Source organism: Scyliorhinus torazame, chromosome 6 (assembly GCF_047496885.1).
Source record: "Scyliorhinus torazame isolate Kashiwa2021f chromosome 6, sScyTor2.1, whole genome shotgun sequence".
Taxonomy (NCBI): Eukaryota; Metazoa; Chordata; class Chondrichthyes; order Carcharhiniformes; family Scyliorhinidae; genus Scyliorhinus; species Scyliorhinus torazame.
The window spans coordinates 15,238,644-15,261,253 of record NC_092712.1 but is presented as its reverse complement, the minus strand read 5'-3'; the positions used below and the strand labels follow the sequence as shown (position 1 = coordinate 15,261,253).

Genomic DNA, 22,610 nt, shown 5'->3' with positions numbered 1-22,610 from the left:
AACAGATCTTTCAGTTGCGTTATTCCTGCTCTTTGCCACATTCCATATCCCCCATCCATTCCCCCCGGGGCAAACCTATGGTTGTTTCTTATCAGGGACCCCCCCAAGGCTCCAGTCTTTCCCCTATGCCGTCTCCACTGTCCCTAAATCTTCAGTGTAGCCACCACCACCGGGCTTGTGGTGTAGTTCCTCGGTGAGAACGGCAATAGGGCTGTCACCATAGCCTGTAGGCTAGTCCCCCTACAGGACGCCCTCTCTAATCTCTTCCACGCCGCTCCCTCCTCCTCCCATCCACTTACTCACCATTGAAATATTAGCGGCCCAATAATACTCACTTAGGCTCGGTAGTGCCAGCCCCCCCCCCCCTATCCCTGCTACGCTGTAAGAATACCTTCCTCACTCTCGGGGTCTTCCCGGCCCACACAAACCCATGATGCTCTTTTCAATCCTTTTAAAAAAAAAAGCCTTCGTGATCACCACCGGGAGGCACTGAAACACAAAGAGGAATCTCGGGAGGACCACCATCTTAACCGCCTGCACCCTCCCTGCCAGTGACAGGGATACCATATCCCATCTCTTGAAATCCTCCTCCATTTGTTCCACCAACCGCGTTAAATTTAACCGATGCAATGTGCCCCAATTCTTGGCTATCTGGATCCCCAGGTAATGAAAGTCCCTTGTTACCTTCCTCAACGGTAGGTCCTCTATTTCTCTACTCTGCTCCCATGGATGCACCACAAACAACTCACTTTTCCCCATGTTCAATTTATACCCTGAAAAATCCCCAAACTCCCCAAGTATCCGCATTATTTCTGGCATCCCCTCCGCCAGGTCTGCCACGTATAGTAGCAAATCGTCCGCATACAAAGATACCCGGTGTTCTTCTCCTCCTCTAAGTACTCCCCTCCACTTCTTGGAAACCCTCAACGCTATCGCCAGGGGCTCAATCGCCAGTGCAAACAATAATGGGGACAGAGGGCATCCCTGCCTTGTCCCTCTATGGAGCCGAAAATATGCAGATCCCCGTCCATTCGTGACCACGCTCGCCATCGGGGCCCTATACAACAGCTGCACCCATCTAACATACCCCTCTCCAAAACCAAATCTCCTCAACACCTCCCACAAATAATCCCACTCCACTCTATCAAATGCTTTCTCGGCATCCATCGCCACTACTATCTCCGTTTCCCCCTCTGGTGGGGCCATCATCATTACCCCTAACAGCCTCCGTATATTCGTGTTCAGCTGTCTCCCCTTCACAAACCCAGTTTGGTCCTCGTGGAACACCCCCGGGACACATTCCTCTATTCTCATTGCCATTACCTTGGCCAGAATCTTGGCATCTACATTTAGGAGGGAAATAGGTCTATAGGACCCGCATTGTAGCGGGTCCTTTTCCTTCTTTAAGAGAAGCAATATCGTTGCTTCAGACATAGTCGGGGGCAGTTGTCCCCTTTCCTTTGCCTCATTAAAGGTCCTCGTCAATACCGGGGCGAGCAAGTCCACATATTTTCTATAGAAGTCGACTGGGAATCCATCCGGTCCCGGGGCCTTTCCCACCTGCATGCTCCTAATTCCTTTCACCACTTCCTCGATCTGTGCTCCCAGTCCCACCCTTTCCTGCTCTTCCACCTTGGGAAATTCCAGCCGATCCAAGAAGCCCATCATTCTCTCCCTCCCATCCGGGGGTTGAGCTTCATATAATTTTTTATAAAATGTCTTGAACACTCCATTCACTCTCTCCGCTCCCTGCTCCATCTCTCCTTCCTCATCCCTCACTCCCCCTATTTCCCTCGCTGCTCCCCTTTTCCTCAATTGGTGTGCCAGCAACCTGCTCGCCTTCTCCCCATATTCGTACTGTACACCCTGTGCCTTCCTCCATTGTGCCTCTGCAGTGCCCGTAGTCAGCAAGTCAAATTCTACATGTAGCCTTTGCCTTTCCCTGTACAGTCCCTCCTCCGGTGCTTCCGCATATTGTCTGTCCACCCTCAAAAGTTCTTGCAGCAACCGCTCCCGTTCCTTACTCTCCTGCTTCCCTTTATGTGCCCTTATTGATATCAGCTCCCCTCTAACCACCGCCTTCAACGCCTCCCAGACCACTCCCACCTGGACCTCCCCATTATCATTGAGTTCCAAGTACTTTTCAATGCACCCCCTCACCCTTAGACACACCCCCTCATCTGCCATTAGTCCCATGTCCATTCTCCAGGGTGGGCGCCCTCCTGTTTCCTCCCCTATCTCCAAGTCTACCCAGTGTGGAGCGTGATCCGAAATGGCTATAGCCGTATACTCCGTTCCCCTCACCTTCGGGATCAACGCCCTTCCCAGCACAAAAAAGTCTATTCGCGAGTAGACTTTATGGACATAGGAGAAAAACGAGAACTCCTTACTCCTAGGTCTGCTAAATCTCCACGGGTCTACACCTCCCATCTGCTCCATAAAATCTTTAAGTACCTTGGCTGCTGCCGGCCTTCTTCCAGTCCTGGACTTCGACCTATCCAGCCCTAGTTCCAACACCGTATTAAAATCTCCCCCCATTATCAGCTTGCCCATCTCTAGGTCTGGAATGCGTCCTAGCATCCGCCTCATAAAATTGGCATCATCCCAGTTCGGGGCATATACGTTTACCAAAACCACCGTCTCCCCCTGTAGTTTACCACTCACCATCACGTATCTGCCCCCGTTATCCGCCACTATAGTCTTTGCCTCGAACATTACCCGCTTCCCCACTAATATAGCCACCCCCCTGTTTTTCGCATCTAGCCCCGAATGGAACACCTGCCCCACCCATCCTTTGCGTAGCCTAACCTGGTCTATCAGTTTCAGGTGCGTTTCCTGTAACATAACCACATCTGCCTTAAGTTTCTTAAGGTGTGCGAGTACCCGTGCCCTCTTTATCGGCCCGTTCAGCCCTCTCACGTTCCACGTGATCAGCCGGGTTGGGGGGCTTCCTACCCCCCCCTTGTCGATTAGCCATCCTCTTTTTCCAGCTCCTCACCCGGTTCCCACGCAGCTGTATCTCCCCCAGGCGGTGCCCCCCCGCCCATCCCCTCCCATACCAGCTCCCCCCTCTCCATAGCAGCAGCAACCCAGTAATTCCCCCCTCCCACCCCCCCCGCTTGATCCCCCGCTAGCGTAATTACTCCCCCCATGTTGCTCCCAGAAGTCAGCAAACTCTGGCCGACCTCGGCTTCCCCCCGTGACCTCGGCTCGCACCGTGCGACGCCCCCTCCTTCCTGCTTCTCTATTCCCGCCATGATTATCATAGCGCGGGAACCAAGCCCGTGCTTCTCCCTTGGCCCCGCCCCCAATGGCCAACGCCCCATCTCCTCCACCTCCCCTCCTCCCCCATCACCACCTGTGGAAGAGAGAAAAGTTACCACATCGCAGGATTAGTACATAAAACTCCTCTTTTCCCCCCTTTTTAGCCCCCCACATTCGCCCCACCACTTTGTTCAAACGTTCTTTTTAATAACCCGCTCATTCCAGTTTTTCTTCCACAATAAAAGTCCACGCTTCATACGCCGTCTCAAAGTAGTGGTGCCTCCCTCGATATGTGACCCACAGTCTTGCCGGTTGCAGCATTCCAAATTTTATCTTCTTTTTATGAAGCACCGCCTTGGCCCGATTAAAGCTCGCCCTCCTTCTCGCCACCTCCGCACTCCAGTCTTGATAAACGCGGATCACCGCGTTCTCCCATTTACTGCTCCGAGTTTTCTTTGCCCATCTAAGGACCATTTCTCTATCCTTAAAACGGAGGAATCTCACCACTATGACTCTGGGAATTTCTCCTGCTCTCGGTCCTCGCGCCATCACTCGGTATGCTCCCTCCACCTCCAACGGACCCGCCGGAGCCTCCGCTCCCATTAACGAGTGCAGCATCGTGCTCACATATGCCCCAACGTCCGCTCCCTCCGCACCTTCAGGAAGACCAAGAATCCTCAAGTTGTTCCTCCTTGCGTTGTTCTCCAGTGCCTCCAACCTTTCCACACATCGTTTCTGATGTGCCTCATGCGTCTCCGTCTTCACCACCAGGCCCTGTATGTCGTCCTCATTCTCGGCTGCCTTTGCCTTCACGACCCGAAGCTCCCGCTCCTGGGTCTTTTGTTCCTCCTTTAGCCCTTCGATCGCCTGTAGTATCTGGGCCAACAGCTCTTTCTTCATTTCCTTTTTGAGCTCTTCCACACAGCATTTCAAGAACTCTTGTTGTTCAGGGCCCCATGTTAAACTGCCACCTTCCGACGCCATCTTGGTTTTTGCTTGCCTTCCTTGCCGCTGTTCTAAAGGATCCACTGCAATCCGGCCACTTTCTCCTTTTTTCATCCGTATCCAGGGGGGATTCCCTTCTGGTTTACCGCACAGTGTTTTTAGCCGTCAAAATTGCCGTTGGGGCTCCTATCAAGAGCCCAAAAGTCCGTTTCACCGGGAGCTGCCGAAACGTGCGACTCAGCTGGTCATCGCAGCACCCGGAAGTCCTCTGATTATATATTACTATGATGTGGAGATGCCGGCATTGGACTGGGTTGGGCAAAGTACGAAGTCTTACAACACCAGGTTAAAGTCCAACAGGTTTGTTTCGAATCACTAGCTTTCGGAGCGCAGCTCCTTCCTCAGGTGAATGAAGGATCTGTGCTCTGAAAGCTAGTGTTCGAAACAAACCTGTTGGACTTTAACCTGGTGTTGTAAGACTTCTTACTGTATATTACTATTTCGCTTTTTCTCATTCTCCTTCTTTGTTTTCTTCGTCATTCTTTGCTGGTTCTTGACATTTGACCAATCTCTCTTTAAATATATTTAGAGTACCCAATTCATTTTTTCCAATTAAGGGGCAATTTAGCGTGGCCAGTCCACCTACCCTGCACATCTTTGGGTTGGGGGGGTGAAACCCACGCAGACACAGAGAGAATGTGCAAATTCCACACGGACAGTGACCTAGAGCCGGGATCGAACCCGGGACCTTGGCGCCGTGAGGCAGCAATGCTAACCACTGAGCCACCGTGCTGCCCTGATATTTGACCAATCTTCTGACCTGCCACTAATCTTTGAATATTTGTAGTTTCTTTCGATTTGACACTATCCTTAAGTTCCTTCTTTTGCAGTAGATGTGAAGAACTGGGTGCAGGAGTAGGCCATCTGGCCCCTCGAGTCTGCTCTGCCATTCAATAAGATCATGGCTGATCTTTCTGTGGACTCAGCTCCACTTACCCGCCCGCCTTAAAAACATTTAACGGGGCAGTCCTAAATCTGCTCAGCCTTATTTTGAGGCTATGCCCCATAGTTCTAGTTTCACCTGCCAGAGGAAACAAGCTCCCCACATCTATCCTATCTATTTCCTTCATAATTTTATATTTTTCGATAAGATTCCCCCTCATTCTTCTAAATTCCAATGAGTATAGTCCCAGTCTACTTAGTCTCTCCTCATAAACTAATCCTCTCAACTCCAGAATCAACCTTATGAACCCTCCAGTGCCAGTACATCCCTTATCAAGTAAGGAGACCAAAACTGTACACAGTACTCTAAGTGTACTATACTGGGCAGCACGGTAGCATTGTGGCTAGCACAATTGCTTCACAGCTCCAGGATCCCATGTTCGATTCCCGGCTTGGGTCACTGTCTGTGTGGAGTCTGCACGTCCTCCCCGTGTGTGCGTGGGTTTCCTCCGGGTGCTCCGGTTTCCTCCCACACTCCAAAGATGTGCAGGTTAGGTGGATTGGCCATGCTAAATTGCCGTTCGTGTCCAAAATTGCCCTTAGTGTTGGGTGGGGTTACTGGGTTATGGGGATAGGGTGGAGGTGTGGACCTTGGGTAGGGTGCTCTTTCCAAGAGCGGGTGCAGACTCGATAGGCCGAATGGCCTCCTTCTGCACTGTAAATTCTATGAAAAGTGTGGCCTCACCAGCACCCTATACAGCTGCAACATAACCTCCCTGCTTTTAAACTCCATCCCTCTAGCAACGAAGGACAAAACTCCATTTTCCTTCTTAATTACTTGTTGCACCTGAAAACCAACTTTTTGCGATTCATGCACAAGGACACCCAGGCCCCTCTGCACAGCAGATGCTGCAATTTTTTACCATTTAATTAATAATCCATTTTGCTGTTATTCCTACCAAAATGGATGACCTCACATTTATCAACATTGAACTCCATCTACCAGACCCTTTCCCACTCACTTAAACTACCTATATCCCTCTGCAGACTTTCAGTGTCCTCTGCACAATTGGCTCTACCACTCATCTTAGTGTCATCTGCCAACTTTGACACAATACACTTGGTCCCCAACTCCAGATCATCTATGTTGCAACCTTCTCTAAGAGTCTTTCTTTCTCACAAGGATAAATCTTTGCTGCGAGTTATTAAATATTTCCTTAAAAATCTGCCACTGCATCTCTACTGTCCTACCTTTTAAGCTAGCTTCCAATTCTCTTTAGATAGATCTACTTTATTCCATCCTACCCTTCATCCCCCTGCCCTTCAATCACCCACCCTCCCATCCGCCGCCTGTTCCTCACCCCCACCCTGCCCTTCACCCCCTTGCCCTTCAATCACCCACCCGCCCTTCAGTCACCCACACTCCCATCCCCCGCCTGTTCCTCACCCCCACCCTGCCCTTCACTCCCTGCCCTTCAATCACCCACCCTTCCATCACCCACCTGTTCCTCACCCCCCACCCTGCCCTTCACCCCCCTGCCCTTCAATCACCCACCCTCCCATCACCCGCCTGTTCCTCACCCCCACCCTGCCCTTCACCCCCCTGCCCTTCAATCACCCGCCCTTCCATCACCCGCCTGTTCCTCACCCCCCACCCTGCCCTTCACCCCCTGCCCTTCAATCACCCACCCTTCCATATCCCACCTGTTCCTCACCCCCCACCCTGCCCTTCACCCCCCTGCCCTTCAATCACACACAGAAGAACATAAGAACTAGGAGCAGGAATAGGCCATCTGGCCCCTCGAGCCTGCTCCGCCATTCAATGAGATCATGGCTGATCTTTTGTGGACTCCGCTCCACTTTCCGCCCTGAACACCATAACCCTTAATCCCTTTATTCTTTAAAAAACTATCTATCTTTATCTTAAAAACATTTAATGAAGGAGCCTCTACTGCTTCACTGGGCAAGGAATTCCATAGATTCACAACCCTTTGGGTGAAGAAGTTCCTCCTCAACTCAATCCGAAATCTACTTCCCCTTATTTTGAGGCTATGCCCCCTAGTTCTGCTTTCACCCGCCAGTGGAAACAACCTGCCCGCATCTATCCTATCTATTCCCTTCATAATTTTATATGTTTCTATAAGATCCCCCCTCATCCTTCTAAATTCCAATGAGTATAGTCCCAGTCTACTCAACCTCTCCTCGTAATCCAACCCCTTCAGCTCTGGGATTAACCTAGTCAATCTCCTCTGCACACCCTCCAGTGCCAGTACGGCCTTTCTCAAGTAAGGAGACCAAAAATGAACACAATACTCCAGGTGTGGCCTCACTAACACCGTATACAATTGCAGCATAACCTCCCTAGTCTTAAACTCTATCCCTCTAGCAGTGAAGGACAAAATTCCATTCACCTTCTTAATCACCTGTTGTCCCTGTAAACTAACTTTTTGCGACTCATGCACTAGCACACCCAGGTCTCTCTGCACAGCAGCATGTTTTAATATTTTACCATTTAAAAAATAATCCCTTTTGCTGTTATTCCTACCAAAATGGATAACCTCACATTTGTCAACATTGTATTCCATCTGCCAGACCCTAGCACATTCACTTAGCCTATCCAAATCCCTCTGCAGACTTCCAGTATCCTCTGCACTTTTTGCTTTACCACTTATCTTAGTGTCGTCTGCAAACGTGGACACAGTGTCCTTGGTCCCCAACTCCAAATCATCTATGTAAATTGTGAACAATTGTGGGCCCAACACTGATCCCTGAGGGACACCACTAGCTACTGATTGCCAACCAGAGAAACACCCATTAATCCCCACTCTTTGCTTTCTATTAATTAACCAATCCTCTATCCATGCTACTACTTTCCCCTTAATGCCATGCATCTTTATCTTATGCAGCAACCTTTTGTGTAGCACCTTGTCAAAGGCTTTCTGTAAATCCAGATATACCACATCCATTGGCTCCCCGTTATCTACCGCAGTGGTAATGTCCCCAAACAATGCCACAAAATTAGTTAGGCACGACCTGCTCTTTATGAACCCATGCTGCGTCTGCCCAATGGGACAGTTTCCATCCAGATGCCTTGCTATTTCTTCCTTGATGATAGATTCCAGCATCTTCACTACTACCGAAGTTAAGCTCACTGGCCTATAATTACCCGCTTTCTGCCTACCTCCTTTTTTAAACAGTGGTGTCACGTTTGCTAATTTCCAATCCGCCGGGACCACTCCAGACTCTAGTGAATTTTGGTAAATTATCACTAGTGCATTTGCAATTTCCCGAGCCATCTCTTTTAGCACTCTGGGATGCATTCCATCAGGTCCAGGAGACTTGTCTACCTTTAGCCCCATTAGCTTGCCCATCACTACCTCCTTGGTGATAACAATCCTCTCAAGGTCCTCACCTGTCATAGCCTCATTTCCATCAGTCACTGGCATGTTATTTGTGTCTTCCACTGTGAAGACCGACCCAAAAAACCTGTTCAGTTCCTCAGCCATTTCCTTATCTCCCATTATTAAATCTCCCTTCTCATCCTCTAAAGGACCAATATTTACCTTAGCCACTCTTTTTTGTTTTATATATTTGTAGAAACTTTTACTATATGTTTTTATATTCTGAGCAAGTTGACTCTCATAATCTATCGTACTCTTCTTTATAGCTTTTTTAGTAGCTTTCTGTTGCCCCCTAAAGATTTCCCAGTCCTCTAGTCTCCCACTGATCTTTGCTACTTTGTATGTTTTTTCCTTCAATTTGATACTCTCCCTTATTTCCTTAGATATCCATGGTCGATTCAGCACAAAACACTAGTGTTTGATTTTACCTTCTCACCCTCCATCTGTATTTTAAATTCCACCATATTGTGATTGCTCCTTCCGAAAGGATCCCTAACTATGAGATCATGAATCAATCCTGTCTCATTACACAGGACCAGATCTAGGACCGCTTGTTCCCTCGTAGGTTCCATTACATACTGTTCTAGGAAACTATCGCGGATACATTATATAAACTCCTCCTCAAGGCTGCCTTGACCGACCTGGTTAAACCAATCAACATGTAGATTAAAATCCCCCATGATAACTGCTGTACCATTTCAACATGCATCAGTTATTTCTTTGTTTATTGCCTGCCCCACCATAATGTTACTATTTGGTGGCCTGTAGACGACTCCTATCAGTGACTTTTTCGCCTTGCTGTTCCTGATTTCCACCCAAATGGATTCAACCTTATCCTCCATAGCACCGATGTCATCCCTTACTATTGCCCGGATGTCATCCTTAAATAACAAAGCTACACCACCTCCTTTACCATCCACTCTGTCCTTCCGAATAGTTTGATACCCTTGGATATTTAACTCCCAGTCGTGACCAACCTTTAGCCATGTTTCAGTAATGGCCACTAAATCATAGTCATTCATGGTGATTTGCGCCATCAACTCATTTACCTTATTTCGAATACTACGAACATTCATGTAACGTACACTTATGTTGTTTTTTTTTTTACCTCTGTTCTGAATCTTAAAACCTCGATCAGTAACCTCTCCTAAGTTATATTTCCTCTTAACCTTTCTCCTAATTTTCCTTGTCGTTGAACCCATATCTTCATGTGACAACCTGCCGCGTCGCTTACCATTCATGTTTTTACTACCCGTTTTATTCCTTTTAGTATTACTGATCCTATTCACTGAGCTCCCCTCAGTCACTGTACCTTGTACTGTCGCCCTTTTTGATTTTTGACAATGGCTTCTCTGCCTTACACTTTCCCCCTTACTGCCTTTTGTTTCTGTCCCTGTTTTACTACCTTCCAACTTCCTGCATCGGTTCCCATCCCCCTGCCACATTAGTTTAAACCCTCCCCAACAGCTCTAGCTCTAGGACATCGGTTCCAGTCTTGCCCTCGTGCAGACCGTCCGGTTTGTACTGGTCCCACTTCCCCCAGAACCGGTTCCAATGCCCCAGGAATTTGAATCCCTCCCTCTTGCACCACCTCTCGAGCCACGCATTCATCCTATCTACCCTGACATTCCTACTCTGACTAGCTCATGGCACTGGTAGCAATCCTGAGATTACTACCTTTGAGGTCCTACTTTTTAGTTTAACTCCTAACTCCCTGAATTCAGCTTGTAGGACCTCGTCCCGTTCTTTACCTATATCGTTGGTGCCTATGTGCACCACGACAGCTGGCTGTTCCCCCCCCCCCCCCCCCCCCACCCCCAAGAATGTCCTGCAGCCGCTCCGAGACATCCTTGACCCTTGCACCAGGGAGGCAACATACCATCCTGGAGTCTCAATTGCGTCCGCAGAACCGCCTGTCTATTCCCCTTACGGGTGAGTCCCCTATCACTATAGCCCTGCCATTCTTCTTCCTGCCCAGCTGCGCAGCAGAGCCAGCCACGGTGCCATGAAGCTGGCTGCTGCTGCCTTTCCCTGGTGAGCCATCTCCCTCAACAGTATCCAAAGCGGTATATCTGTTTTGCAGGGAGATGACCGCAGGGGACACCTGCACTGCCTTCCTACTCTTGCTCTGTCTTTTGGTCACCCATTTTCTATCTCCGTCAGTACCTTTCACCTGCAGTGTGATGAACTCGCTAAACGTGCTATCCACGATGTCCTCAGCATCGTGGGTGCTCCAAAGTGAGTCCATCTGCAGCTCCCGAGCCATCATGCGGTCTAACAGGAGCTGCAACTGGACACACTTGTTGCACGTGAAGGAGCCAGGGACAGTGGACCTTTCCCTGAGCTCCCATATCACACACGAGGAGCATGACACGGGTCTGGGATCTCCTGCCATGTCTTAAACCTTAGGTAAACTTATACAACTACAATTCCAAAAAACGAAAGAAAAAATAAATAAATTAGACAATGTAAAGAAACACTACTTACCAGTCACTTACCAGGGATAAAAAGCACCTCCTCCCCACCCAGCTTTGGATTCCCACCTCGATTCAAATTCCCAAACTCACTCTTTGCTGTCTCACTCTGGCTGTGTCTTCTCTGGCTCACTGGGAGAACTCACTGGGAGTGAGTTACAAGTTGCTCTTTTAAATTGGCCTGAGTTGACTCCCCTCCCCCACCTGCTTTTAGATTAAAGTGACACCCACCTCACCCGCCAGTTCTTTCCTTCATTCCCCGCCTGTCTCCTATCCAGTGGCTCTTTAGCTCCTCCTGGTGAAATATTGCTTGTTAATTTTCAGTTAATTCAAAGATTGGCAGCAGCTCCTCTGCAGTGGCTGAATGGAGCCGGTGGTGGATACTGCCACTGTGTGGTGCTCGGAGGTAGTACAGCATTGAACTTTTAGTTCAGGTAGAACTTCTATTAATCTCTCTCTCTGTCACTTTTCAAGGGTGTAATCTACTCTCACCTGAAGCAGGTTCTGTCCGAAATTAAATGTGACCTGTTGGTGCAGTTCGAGCCCATCTTGAAACCGGTGAAGATAATCGATGAAATAATCCCCAGTAAGTGTGGGTCTTTTGTATGTTGGGTCACAGCAGAATTACAAAATACCGCTCAGAAACAGCCCATCTGCGCCGTAGTGGTGTTTATTCTCCACACAAATCTCCTCCCAGCCCCTCTTCATCTCACTCCATCAACATGTACTTCTATTCCCATCTCTCTCATGTTTATCCAGCTTCCCCCTTCAATATATCAACACTATTAGGGCGATACGGTAGCATAGTGTTGAACACTGTTCTTCACAGCGCCAGGGTCCCAGGTTTGATTCCCCGCTGGGTCACTCTCTGTGCAGAGTCTGCACGTTCTCCCCGTGTCTGCGTGGGTTTCCTCCGGGTGCTCCGCTCCGCTTTCCTCCCACAGTCCAAAGGCGTGCAGGTTAGGTGGATTGGCCACACTAAATTGCCCTGAGTGTCCAAAAAAGGTTAGATGGGGTTATTGGGTTAGAGGGATAGGGTGGAAGTGCGGGATTAAGTGGGTACGTGCAGACTCGATCGGCTGAATGGCCTCCTTCTGCACTGTATGTTCCATTCACATCAACTTCCTGTGGGAGCGAGTTCCACATTCTCCCCACTCTGAGTAGAGAGATTTCTTCTGGATTTTCCATTGGATTTGTTAACGACTGTTTTATATCGATGGCCTCAAGTCTACCCTATCAAACCCTTCTAAAATTAACTGACTGACAAACCTGGAAATCCCTCCTCTTTGTTTTTTTAAATTTATGCAATTATTCTCCTCCTCCTTTACTGCTCCATTGGCAATGGGACTGAAACGGTTCTTATCAAAGTCACAAGTTGCAACCAGTGTGACTGTGACACGGGTAAACCTTCCCCCTCATCCATCTGGTCCTGCCTGCAGTCTTTGACTTGTTTAAAAAAAAAAAATTTAGAGTACCCAATTAATTTTTCCCAATTAAGGGGCAATTTAGCGTGGCCAATCCACCCAGCTTGTGCATCTTTGGGTTGTGGGAGCGAAACCCACGCAAACACGGGAAGAATGTGCAAACTCCAAGCGGACAGTGACCCAGAGCTGGGACCGAATCTGGGACCTCGGCGCCGTGAGGCAGCCGTGCTAATCCACTGCGCCACTGTGCTGCCTGTCTTTGACATGGATTGACCACATCATCCTCCTCCAACACCTCTCCGCTGTCATCCAGCGGGGTGGGGCTGCTCTCTCTCCCCGGCTCAGTTCTTCCCCGTCCAATGCTGGCCAGAGAATCGAGAGGGCGGAGGAGAGGAGGGTCTGCTGGACAACATGAGCTTGGAGAGATTGTGTGTGTGTGTGTGGGGGGGGGATGGAGATGGAACAGGAGAAGCGAGAGAAAGGTGCACGTTGAGAGTGAGGACAGAGAGTCGCGGCCCAGAGAAACAGCAGAAGCACATACAAATGGATTTTGAAAACTCGAGCTCCAGCGGTCGGGAAATATCGATGTATGAAAACCTGGGAACGGGAAATGTGCAGAAAATGACAGGAAAGTTTGTGACGTAATCACAGTACCCAGGTGAATATAGAAAAGAGAGGATCATTGAAGAAGGAAATGAGAGCGGCTAAGAGAGAAAGAGAAAATATTAAAGTAAATCAGAGGATAACATGAAAGGAAACTCCGAAGTCTTTTAAAACAATATAAACATATTGGAGAGTCTGGGGAATTAATAATGGAAGATAAGGAAATGCTGAACAAGCTACACATTATGCATCTGTCTTGACATTAGATACAAATCGCATCCCAGGAATAACTGCACCAAATGGTGACAGGAAGGGAAGAACATTTACAATCACCCATTCCCCTGCACCCCTCCTGGTCCCAAAGTAAACTAAATTGTTGGTTCTCTTGCTTCAGGCACTGTCCCTCACTCTCTACTTCAAAATCTTCCATCATCAACCCTCTCCCCCAAAAAAACAACCCTTGCCCCCACTGTCCTTGCAACCGACTGTCACATCTCCAGTCTCCTTTCCCTCTCCGAAGCTCCCCAGCATGTTGTTGCCTCCCAACTCCATTCCTATCTTTCCCAGACTGATGCTTGGATTCCTCCGGGTAAACTCTCTCTCTCTCTCTCTCTCTCTCTCTCTCTCTTCCCCCCCCGCCCCCCCCCCCAATCCTCTCACTCATCCTTGCTACCTGCCTGCAGCCTCGTCATCCACGTTTCACCACGTGATCCTCCTCCAACACCTCTCTGCTGTCGTTCAGCTGCGGGGGGGGGTCTGCTCTCTCCCCTGTTCCAACCTTATCTCTAATATCAAAGCAAATTACTGCGGGTGCTGGGATCTGAAACAAAAACATAAAAGTGGAGAGGATCTGACTCTCGACCTGCCAACTCTTGGCAACATCACCCAAACCGGCGTTAGTTTTCACGTGTAAGCTGATGGCACCCAGCTGTACCGCACCGCCATCTCTCTGGACTCCCCCACTGTCGCTCAATTGTCAGTACATCCAGTATTGACTGAGCAGACATTTTCTCCAGTTAACTATTGGGAAGACTGAAGTGGACTGTTTTCAGATCCGAGTCCACTCCCTCACTACCAACTCCATCATCCCTTTCCTAGGCAGCAGTCTGCGATTAGGCTGGTTTGTGCACAGGTCCTTGTGTTGTATTTGACTGGAGATAATCTTCTGATCACATATTCACAACATCAGGAAGACGGTCAATTTTCCACCTCCAGAACATTATCCAGCTTCAGCTACTGCTGAAACCCTCTGTAAACCTGCTGCCAGTGTTGTTAACTCGCAGCCTGTCCCGTTTCTCTAACATCGCCCCCTCTGCTTTCTGACGTGCACTAGCTCCAGGTTAAGCAATACCTTGATTTTAAAATTCTCATCCTTGTTCCCCATGTCCTTGCCCCTCCCTGTCTCAGTAATCTCCTCCAGCTAACAACCTTCTGAGATCTCTGTGCTCCTCTAATTCTGGTCTCCTCAGTATCCCCGATCTGAATTTCTCTGTCATCCCATCCCTTCCCTCCCGACACCTCTGGCTCTCTCCGTCTCCCGACACCTCTGGCTCTCTCCGTCTCCCGACACCTCTCGCTCTCTCCGTCTCCCGACACCTTGCGCTCTCTCCGTCTCCCGACGCCTCGCGCTCTCTCCGTCTCCCGACACCTCTCGCTCTCTCCGTCTGCCGACACGTCTTGCTCTCTCCGTCTCCCGACACCTCTCGCTCTCTCCGTCTCCCGACACCTCACGCTCTCTCCGTCTCCCGACACCGCTCTCTCTCTCCGTCTCCCGCCACCACTCGCTCTCACCGTCTCCTGACACCTCTCTCTCTTTCTCCGTCTCCCGACACCTCTCTCTCTCTCTCCGTCTCCCGACACCTCACGCTCTCTCCGTCTCCCGCCACCTCTCGCTCTCACCGTCTCCCGACACCTCTTTCTCCGTCTCCCGACACCTCTTGCTCTCTCCGTCTCCCGACACCTCTCGCTCTCTCCGTCTCACTCTCCTCCTTGGAGATGCTTATTAAAACCCTCTGACCTGATAGGTCCGTATGTGACTCCATGTCAGCCTTTGGCAGGAGCATTTTGGGGCATTTCATCATGTAATATAAATACCTTGTATTTTAATCTCTATATTTTTAGTTAAAGCTTTAGTCTCGCTTCTTGATGCCCTTCTCTCTCAGGATTGTGTCCAGCCTGTGCCCAGACATCACTTTGAAGACCTCCTGTTGCTCATGAACCATTTTAACTGATGCTCTTGGATTCCATAGAATCCCCACAGTGCAGAAGGAGGCCATTTGGCCCGGCGAGTCTGCACCCGACCCTCTGACAGAGCACTCCACCTAGGCCCACTCCCTATCCCTCTAACCCCATCTAACGTTTGGACACTGAGAGGCAATTTAGCAAGGCAAATCCACCTAACCTTTTTCTTTCTTTATTCGTTCATGGGGTGTCGCGGGCAAGGCCAGCATTTGTTCCCCATCACTAATTGCCTTTGAACTGAGTGGCATTTACTAAGAGTCAACCACATTGCTGTGGGTCTGGAGTCACATGTAGGCCAGACCGGGTAAGGACGGCAGATTTCCTTCCCAAATTAATAATCTTTATTGTCACAAGTAGGCTTACATTAACACTGCAATGAAATTGCTGTGAAAAGCCCCTAACCGTCACATTCTGGCGCCTGTTCGGGTACACAGAGGGAGAATTTAGAATGTCCAAATTACTTAACAGCGCGTCTTTCGGGACTGGGGCACCCGGAGGAAACCTGCGCAGACACGGGGAGAACGTGCAGACTCCGCACAGACAGTGACCCAGCGGGGGATCGAACCTGGGACCCGGGAACTGTGCTGCCCACATGCTTCCCTAAAGGACATTAGTGAACAGATGGGTTTTTACGCCAAGCGACAATGGTTTCATGGTCATCATTAGACTTTTAATTCCCGATTTTTATTGAATTCAAATTTCATCATCTGGCGAGGTTCGAACCCAGGTCCCCGGAACAGTACTCTGGGTGTCTGCATTACAAGTCCAGTGACAATACCACTGTCCCACCGCCTCCCCCACCACTTCTTTGGACTCCCGTTCCCTTTTCCCCCCGATTAATTGCAGTTACATTCTGCAAGTATCTTTGTGGGATTTCAACCTATGTCCCTAGAGCATCAGCCTGGGCCCTCTGGATTACAGCCCAGTGACACTACACCTTCATCGCCCCTGAACCGCCGCAGCCTTTTTCAACTCCCTGCTGTGTCCACTTCCTCTTGTATATCTGCACATTGGCTTTTTCCTCTTCTGTTTCCATAGCATGACTGAAGCTAATGATATTCTGACTGCTCTTCCACTGAAACTGGCTCCAGTTACCCCACACCATTTCCCAGAACAAGCGTGAGCACAAACTCAATGAGCTGCACATATCGAGCCTTTAATTTCTCACAACGTCTGAACTTCCTGAAAGGAAGCTGTTGTTGTTTTCTGGGGGGATTAATGATTGCCTGTTTGGGTTTCCACTCCATTTACAGAGCTGGAGAGTGTCTGTGCGAGGATGCGTCTGCTGTGTCAGAGATCCCACATTGATTTCACCATGCCCAAGATCGAGGAGGGTGAAGCAGGACCAGAATCCACCACGTCCCTGAGGGAGCAGGAGAAACGGGAGACCCTGTCGATCCAGAAGCTGGACAAATTCCTGGGAAAAGCCAGGATGATGAAAATCGGTGAACTCGATGTTTCTCCCATCAATCCAGTCCAGGTTCCTGCATCTTTTTTCCTTGTTGCTCCCGTTTCCCCTGACAGAAGCTCTGGAATATCATATCTCTGTCCGGCCCGGCTCCCTCACCCTCTCCCCGGCTCCCCCACCCTCTCCCCGGCTCCCTCACCCTCTCCCCGGCTCCCTCACCCTCTCCCCGGCTCCCTCACCCTCTCCCCAGCACCCCCACCCTCTCCCCAGCACCCCCACCCTCTCCCCGGCTCCCACATCCTCTCCCACAGCACCCCCACCCTCTCCCCGGCTCCCTCACCCTCTCCCCAACACCCCCATCCTCTCCCCGGCTCCCACATCCTCTCCCACAGCACCCCCACCCTCTTCCCGGCTCCCTCACCCTCTCCCCAACACCCCCACCCTCTCCCCGGCTCCCCCACCCTCTCCCCGGCTCCCCCACCCTCTCCCCGGCTCCCCACCCTCTCCCCGGCTCCCCCACCCTCTCCCCGGCTCCCCCACCCTCTCCCCGGCTCTCCCACCCTCTCCCCGGCTCCCCTACCCTCTCCCCGGCTCCCACATCCTCTCCCACAGCACCCCCACCCTCTCCCCGGCTCCCTCACCCTCTCCCCAACACCCCCATCCTCTCCCCGGCTCCCACATCCTCTCCCACAGCACCCCCACCCTCTTCCCGGCTCCCTCACCCTCTCCCCAACACCCCCACCCTCTCCCCGGCTCCCCCACCCTCTCCCCGGCTCCCCCCACCCTCTCCCCGGCTCCCCCACCCTCTCCCCGGCTCCCCCACCCTCTCCCCGGCTCCCCCACCCTCTCCCCGGCTCCCCCACCCTATCCCCGGCTCCCCCACCCTCTCCCCGGCTCCCCCACCCTCTCCCCCAGTACCCCCACCCTCTCCCCGGCTCCCCCACCCTATCCCCGGCTCCCCCGCTCTCTCCCCGGCTCCCCCGCCCTCTCCCCGGCTCCCCCGCCCTCTCCCCGGCTCCCCCGCCCTCTCCCCGGCTCCCCCGCCCTCTCCCCGGCTCCCCCGCCCTCTCCCCGGCTCCCCCGCCCTCTCCCCGGCTCCCCCGCCCTCTCCCCGGCTCCCCCGCCCTCTCCCCGGCACCCCCGCCCTCTCCCCGGCTCCCCCCGCCCTCTCCCCGGCTCCCCCGCCCTCTCCCCGGCTCCCCCGCCCTCTCCCCGGCTCCCCCGCCCTCTCCCCGGCTCCCCCGCCCTCTCCCCGGCTCCCCCGCCCTCTCCCCGGCTCCCCCGCCCTCTCCCCGGCTCCCCCGCCCAATCCCCGGCTCCCCCGCCCTCTCCCCGGCTCCCGCGCCCTCTCCCCGGCTCCTCTCCCCGGCTCCCCCGCCCTCTCCCCGGCTCCCCCGGCTCCCCCGCCCTCTCCCCGGCTCCCCCGCCCTCTCCCCGGCTCCCCCGCCCTCTCCCCGGCTCCCCCGCCCTCTCCCCGGCTCCCCCGCCCTCTCCCCGGCTCCCCCGCCCTCTCCCCGGCTCCCCCGCCCTCTCCCCGGCTCCCCCGCCCTCTCCCCGGCTCCCCCGCCCTCTCCCCGGCTCCCCCGCCCTCTCCCCGGCTCCCCCGCCCTCTCCCCGGCTCCCCCGCCCTCTCCCCGGCTCCCCCGCCCTCTCCCCGGCTCCCCCGCCCTCTCCCCGGCTCCCCCGCCCTCTCCCCGGCTCCCCCGCCCTCTCCCCGGCTCCCCCGCCCTCTCCCCGGCTCCCCCGCCCTCTCCCCGGCTCCCCCGCCCTCTCCCCGGCTCCCCCGCCCTCTCCCCGGCTCCCCCGCCCTCTCCCCGGCTCCCCCGCCCTCTCCCCGGCTCCCCCGCCCTCTCCCCGGCTCCCCCGCCCTCTCCCCGGCTCCCCCGCCCTCTCCCCGGCTCCCCCGGCTCCCCCGCCCTCTCCCCGGCTCCCCCGCCCTCTCCCCGGCTCCCCCGCCCTCTCCCCGGCTCCCCCGCCCTCTCCCCGGCTCCCCCGCCCTCTCCCCGGCTCCCCCGCCCTCTCCCCGGCTCCCCCGCCCTCTCCCCGGCTCCCCCGCCCTCTCCCCGGCTCCCCCGCCCTCTCCCCGGCTCCCCCGCCCTCTCCCCGGCTCCCCCGGCTCCCCCGCCCTCTCCCCGGCTCCCCCGCCCTCTCCCCGGCTCCCCCGCCCTCTCCCCGGCTCCCCCGCCCTCTCCCCGGCTCCCCCGCCCTCTCCCCGGCTCCCCCGCCCTCTCCCCGGCTGCCCCGCCCTCTCCCCGGCTGCCCCGCCCTCTCCCCGGCTGCCCCGCCCTCTCCCCGGCTCCCCCGCCCTCTCCCCGGCTCCCCCGCCCTCTCCCCGGCTCCCCCGCCCTCTCCCCGGCTCCCCCGCCCTCTCCCCGGCTCCCCCGCCCTCTCCCCGGCTGCCCCGCCCTCTCCCCGGCTGCCCCGCCCTCTCCCCGGCTGCCCCGCCCTCTCCCCGGCTGCCCCGCCCTCTCCCCGGCTGCCCCGCCCTCTCCCCGGCTGCCCCGCCCTCTCCCCGGCTGCCCCGCCCTCTCCCCGGCTGCCCCGCCCTCTCCCCGGCTGCCCCGCCCTCTCCCCGGCTGCCCCGCCCTCTCCCCGGCTCCCCCGCCCTCTCCCCCGGCTCCCCCGCCCTCTCCCCGGCTCCACCGCCCCCTCCCCGGCTCCCCGCCCTCTCCCCGGCTCCCCCTCCCTCTCCCCGGCTCCCCCTCCCTCTCCCCGGCTCCCCCTCCCTAACCCCGGCTCCCCACCCTAGCCCCACCTCCCTCACCCCTCCCCGGCTCCCCCAGCCCCTCCCCGGTTCCCCCACCCCGGCTGGAGGAGGTGGGGAGGCTGCAGAAAGATTTAGACAGTTTAGGAGAGTGGTCCAAGAAATGGCTGATGAAATTCAACGTGGGCAAGTGCGAGGTCTTGCACTTTGGAAAAAAGAATAGAGGCATGGACTATTTTCTAAACGGTGACAAAATTCATAATGCTGAATTGCAAAGGGACTTGGGAGTCCTAGTCCAGGATTCTCTCAAGGTAAACTTGCAGGTTGAGTCCGTAATTAAGAAAGCAAATGCAATGTTGTCATTTATCTCAAGAGGCTTGGAATATAAAAGCAGGGATGTACTTCTGAAGCTTTATAAAGCTTTAGTTAGGCCCCATTTAGAATACTGTGAGCAATTTTGGGCCCCACACCTCAGGAAGGACATACTGGCACTGGAGCGGGTCCAGCAGAGATTCACACGGATGATCCCAGGAATGGTAGGCCTAACATACGATGAACGTCTGAGGATCCTGGGATTATATTCATTGGAGTTTAGGAGGTTGAGGGGAGATCTAATAGAAACTTACAAGATAATGAATGGCTTAGATAGGGTGGACGTAGGGAAGTTGTTTTCATTAGCAGGGGAGACTAGGACTCGGGGGCACAGCCTTAGAATAAAAGGGAGTCACTTTAGAACAGAGATGAGGAGAAATTTCTTCAGCCAGAGAGTGGTGGGTCTGTGGAATTCATTGCCACAGAGGGCGGTGGAGGCTGGGACGTTGAGTGTCTTTAAGATAGAAGTTGATAAATTCTTGATTTCTCGAGGAATTAAGGGCTATGGAGAGAGAGCGGGTAAATGGAGTTGAAATCAGCCATGATTGAATGGTGGACTCGATGGGCCGAATGGCCTTACTTCCGCTCTTATGGTCTTATGGCTCCCTCAACCCGGCTCCCTCATCCTCTCCCCCAGCACCCCCACCCTCTCCCTGGCTCCCCCACCCTCTCCCCGGCTCCCCCACCCTCTCCCCGGCTCCCCCACCCTCTCCCTGACTCCCCCACCCTCTCCCCGGCCCCCCCGCCCCTCTCCCCGGCCCCCCCGCCCTCGTCCCCGGCTCCCCGGCCCCCCGCCCTCTCCCGGCTCCCCCACCCTTTCCCCGGCTCCCCACCCTCTCCCCGGCTCCCCCACCCTCTCCCCGCTCCCCCACCCTCTCCCCGGCTCCCCCACCCTCTCCCCGGCTCCCCCACCCTCTCCCCGGCTCCCCCACCCTCTCCCCGGCTCCCCCACCCTCTCCCCGGCTCCCCCACCCTCTCCCCGGCTCCCCCACCCTCTCCCCTGCTCCCCCACCCTCTCCCCGGCTCCCCCACCCTCTCTCCGGCTCCCCCACCCTCTCTCCGGCTCCCCCACCCTCTCCCCGGCTCCCCCACCCTCTCCCCGCTCCCCCACCCTCTCCCCGGCTCCCCCACCCTCTCCCCGGCTCCCCCACCCTCTCCCCGGCTCCCCCACCCATCAGTGTGTTCTGCCTGATAATTTCTCCTGGGGTGAATCAGGCGCTATGTAAATGAAAGTGCACCCCCTCCCCCCTCCCCAAAAGACATGTCTCTATATCTCTCTATGTCCTACCCTGTTTATTGAGAGGGGCTGGATGCAGAGGATAGTCATAGAGTTCCAACACCTTCCATCACCGACGCACAGTGGCAGCCGTGTGTACCATCTACAGGAACTCGCCAAGGTTCCTCAGACAGCACCTTCCAAACCCATGACCACTACCATCCAGAAGGACAAGAGCAGCAGATACTTGGGAACCCCACCACCTGGAGGTTCCCCTCCAAGTCACTCACCATCCTGACTTGGAAATATATCGCCGCTCCTTCACTGTTGGTGGGGCAACATCCTGGAACTCCCTCCCGAACAGCACGGTGGGTGTGCAGGGACTGCAGCGGTTTGAGAAGGCAGCTCACCACCACTTCTCGAGGGCAATTAGGGATGGGCAACAAATGGTGGTCTAGCCAGCACCGACCGCATCCTGTGATCCAAGGGGAGGGGAGAGTGGTTCACACAGCAAGTGGTTAGGATCTGGAATGCAAAGAGCGGATTCAATTATGGAATTGGATTATAATTTGGAAAATCAATGTAGGAGGCTACTGGGAGAAGGTGGGGAATGACGTTCGTTCTTGCAGAGAGCTAGCATACAGACAATGGGCTGAATGGCCCCCGTGTGAAGGAGAGTAATCAGCCCTTTGTACCTTTTTGGTGGAGCGAACCATTTAATCAAAAACACCCCAAAGTCCCTGTGGATCTCTGCTCATGCTCCCGGGATGTGTGTCACTTGTGTCTGAATTAAATGGGCGACAGGGGTGGGGGCGGGGAGCGGAGGGTCGACGGGAGCAGTGAGCCTCTCCTTTCTGAAGCAGTGAGCCTCTCCTTTCTGATGCTGCCTGTACTGGGGCTGTGGACTGAGGTGGAACAGACGCACACCAAACGCCCTCCCCCAACATGAATGAGCACAAACCTGTGAAAATGCGGCTGTAGATTATTGGCCATAAGTTGTCGGAGCAGAAGTAGGCCATTCGGCTCATCGAGTCTGCTCCGCCATTCAATGAGATCATGGCTGATCTGATATAATCCTCAGCTCCACTTTCCCGCCTTATCCCCATTCGATTCCCTTACTGATTAAATATCTGTCCACCTCAACCGCATGTCGCTCCTGGCTGGAGGGCAGAGTTGTCCTCTGATCTGGTGTAGGCGGCCCATTGAAGGCTTCCTGTTGTGGACTGAGAATGTTAATGGAATCTTCTCTCTCATTTTGAATTTTCTCCTTTCAGATCTCATTGGATGAAGTGATTCTCTGTTTTGAAGGTCAGTGGCTGATGAAAGTGGACGCCGTTTATGGAATGCTTGTTCAGCTGTGGGGGGAGGTGGCGATATGGGGGATGGAAGGAGCGAGTTAGGGATTTGGGGTTAGGAGGGGCTGGGGAGGAGGATGGGGGGTTGATGTCAGGGAATGCCTGGGAATTAGAATGGGAGCATGGATCGGATCCCTCTCCCTGGATATGGTGGTATGGGGGACTGGGACCCCTAGGAGGGGTGGGTTTGTGGGGCAAGGCACGGGCTGACTGAGGGGTTGTGTGGATTGTGTTGCCATTACTTTTGTCTTCTCTCCTCTG

The 22,610-nt window shown here is 53.9% G+C and overlaps 1 protein-coding gene across 1 annotated transcript in view; it reads left to right on the top strand.

The window, feature by feature from the left end:
* The window catches only part of LOC140424682 (uncharacterized), a 184,037-nt gene that overhangs the window by 123,130 nt on the left and 38,297 nt on the right, over positions 1 to 22,610 (top strand). The window contains exons 23-25 of the mRNA XM_072507950.1: positions 11,501 to 11,612; positions 16,548 to 16,774; positions 22,269 to 22,302. Of these exons, the coding sequence (XP_072364051.1) occupies positions 11,501 to 11,612; positions 16,548 to 16,774; positions 22,269 to 22,302 (373 nt within the window). The remainder of the gene's footprint in view (positions 1 to 11,500; positions 11,613 to 16,547; positions 16,775 to 22,268; positions 22,303 to 22,610) is intronic.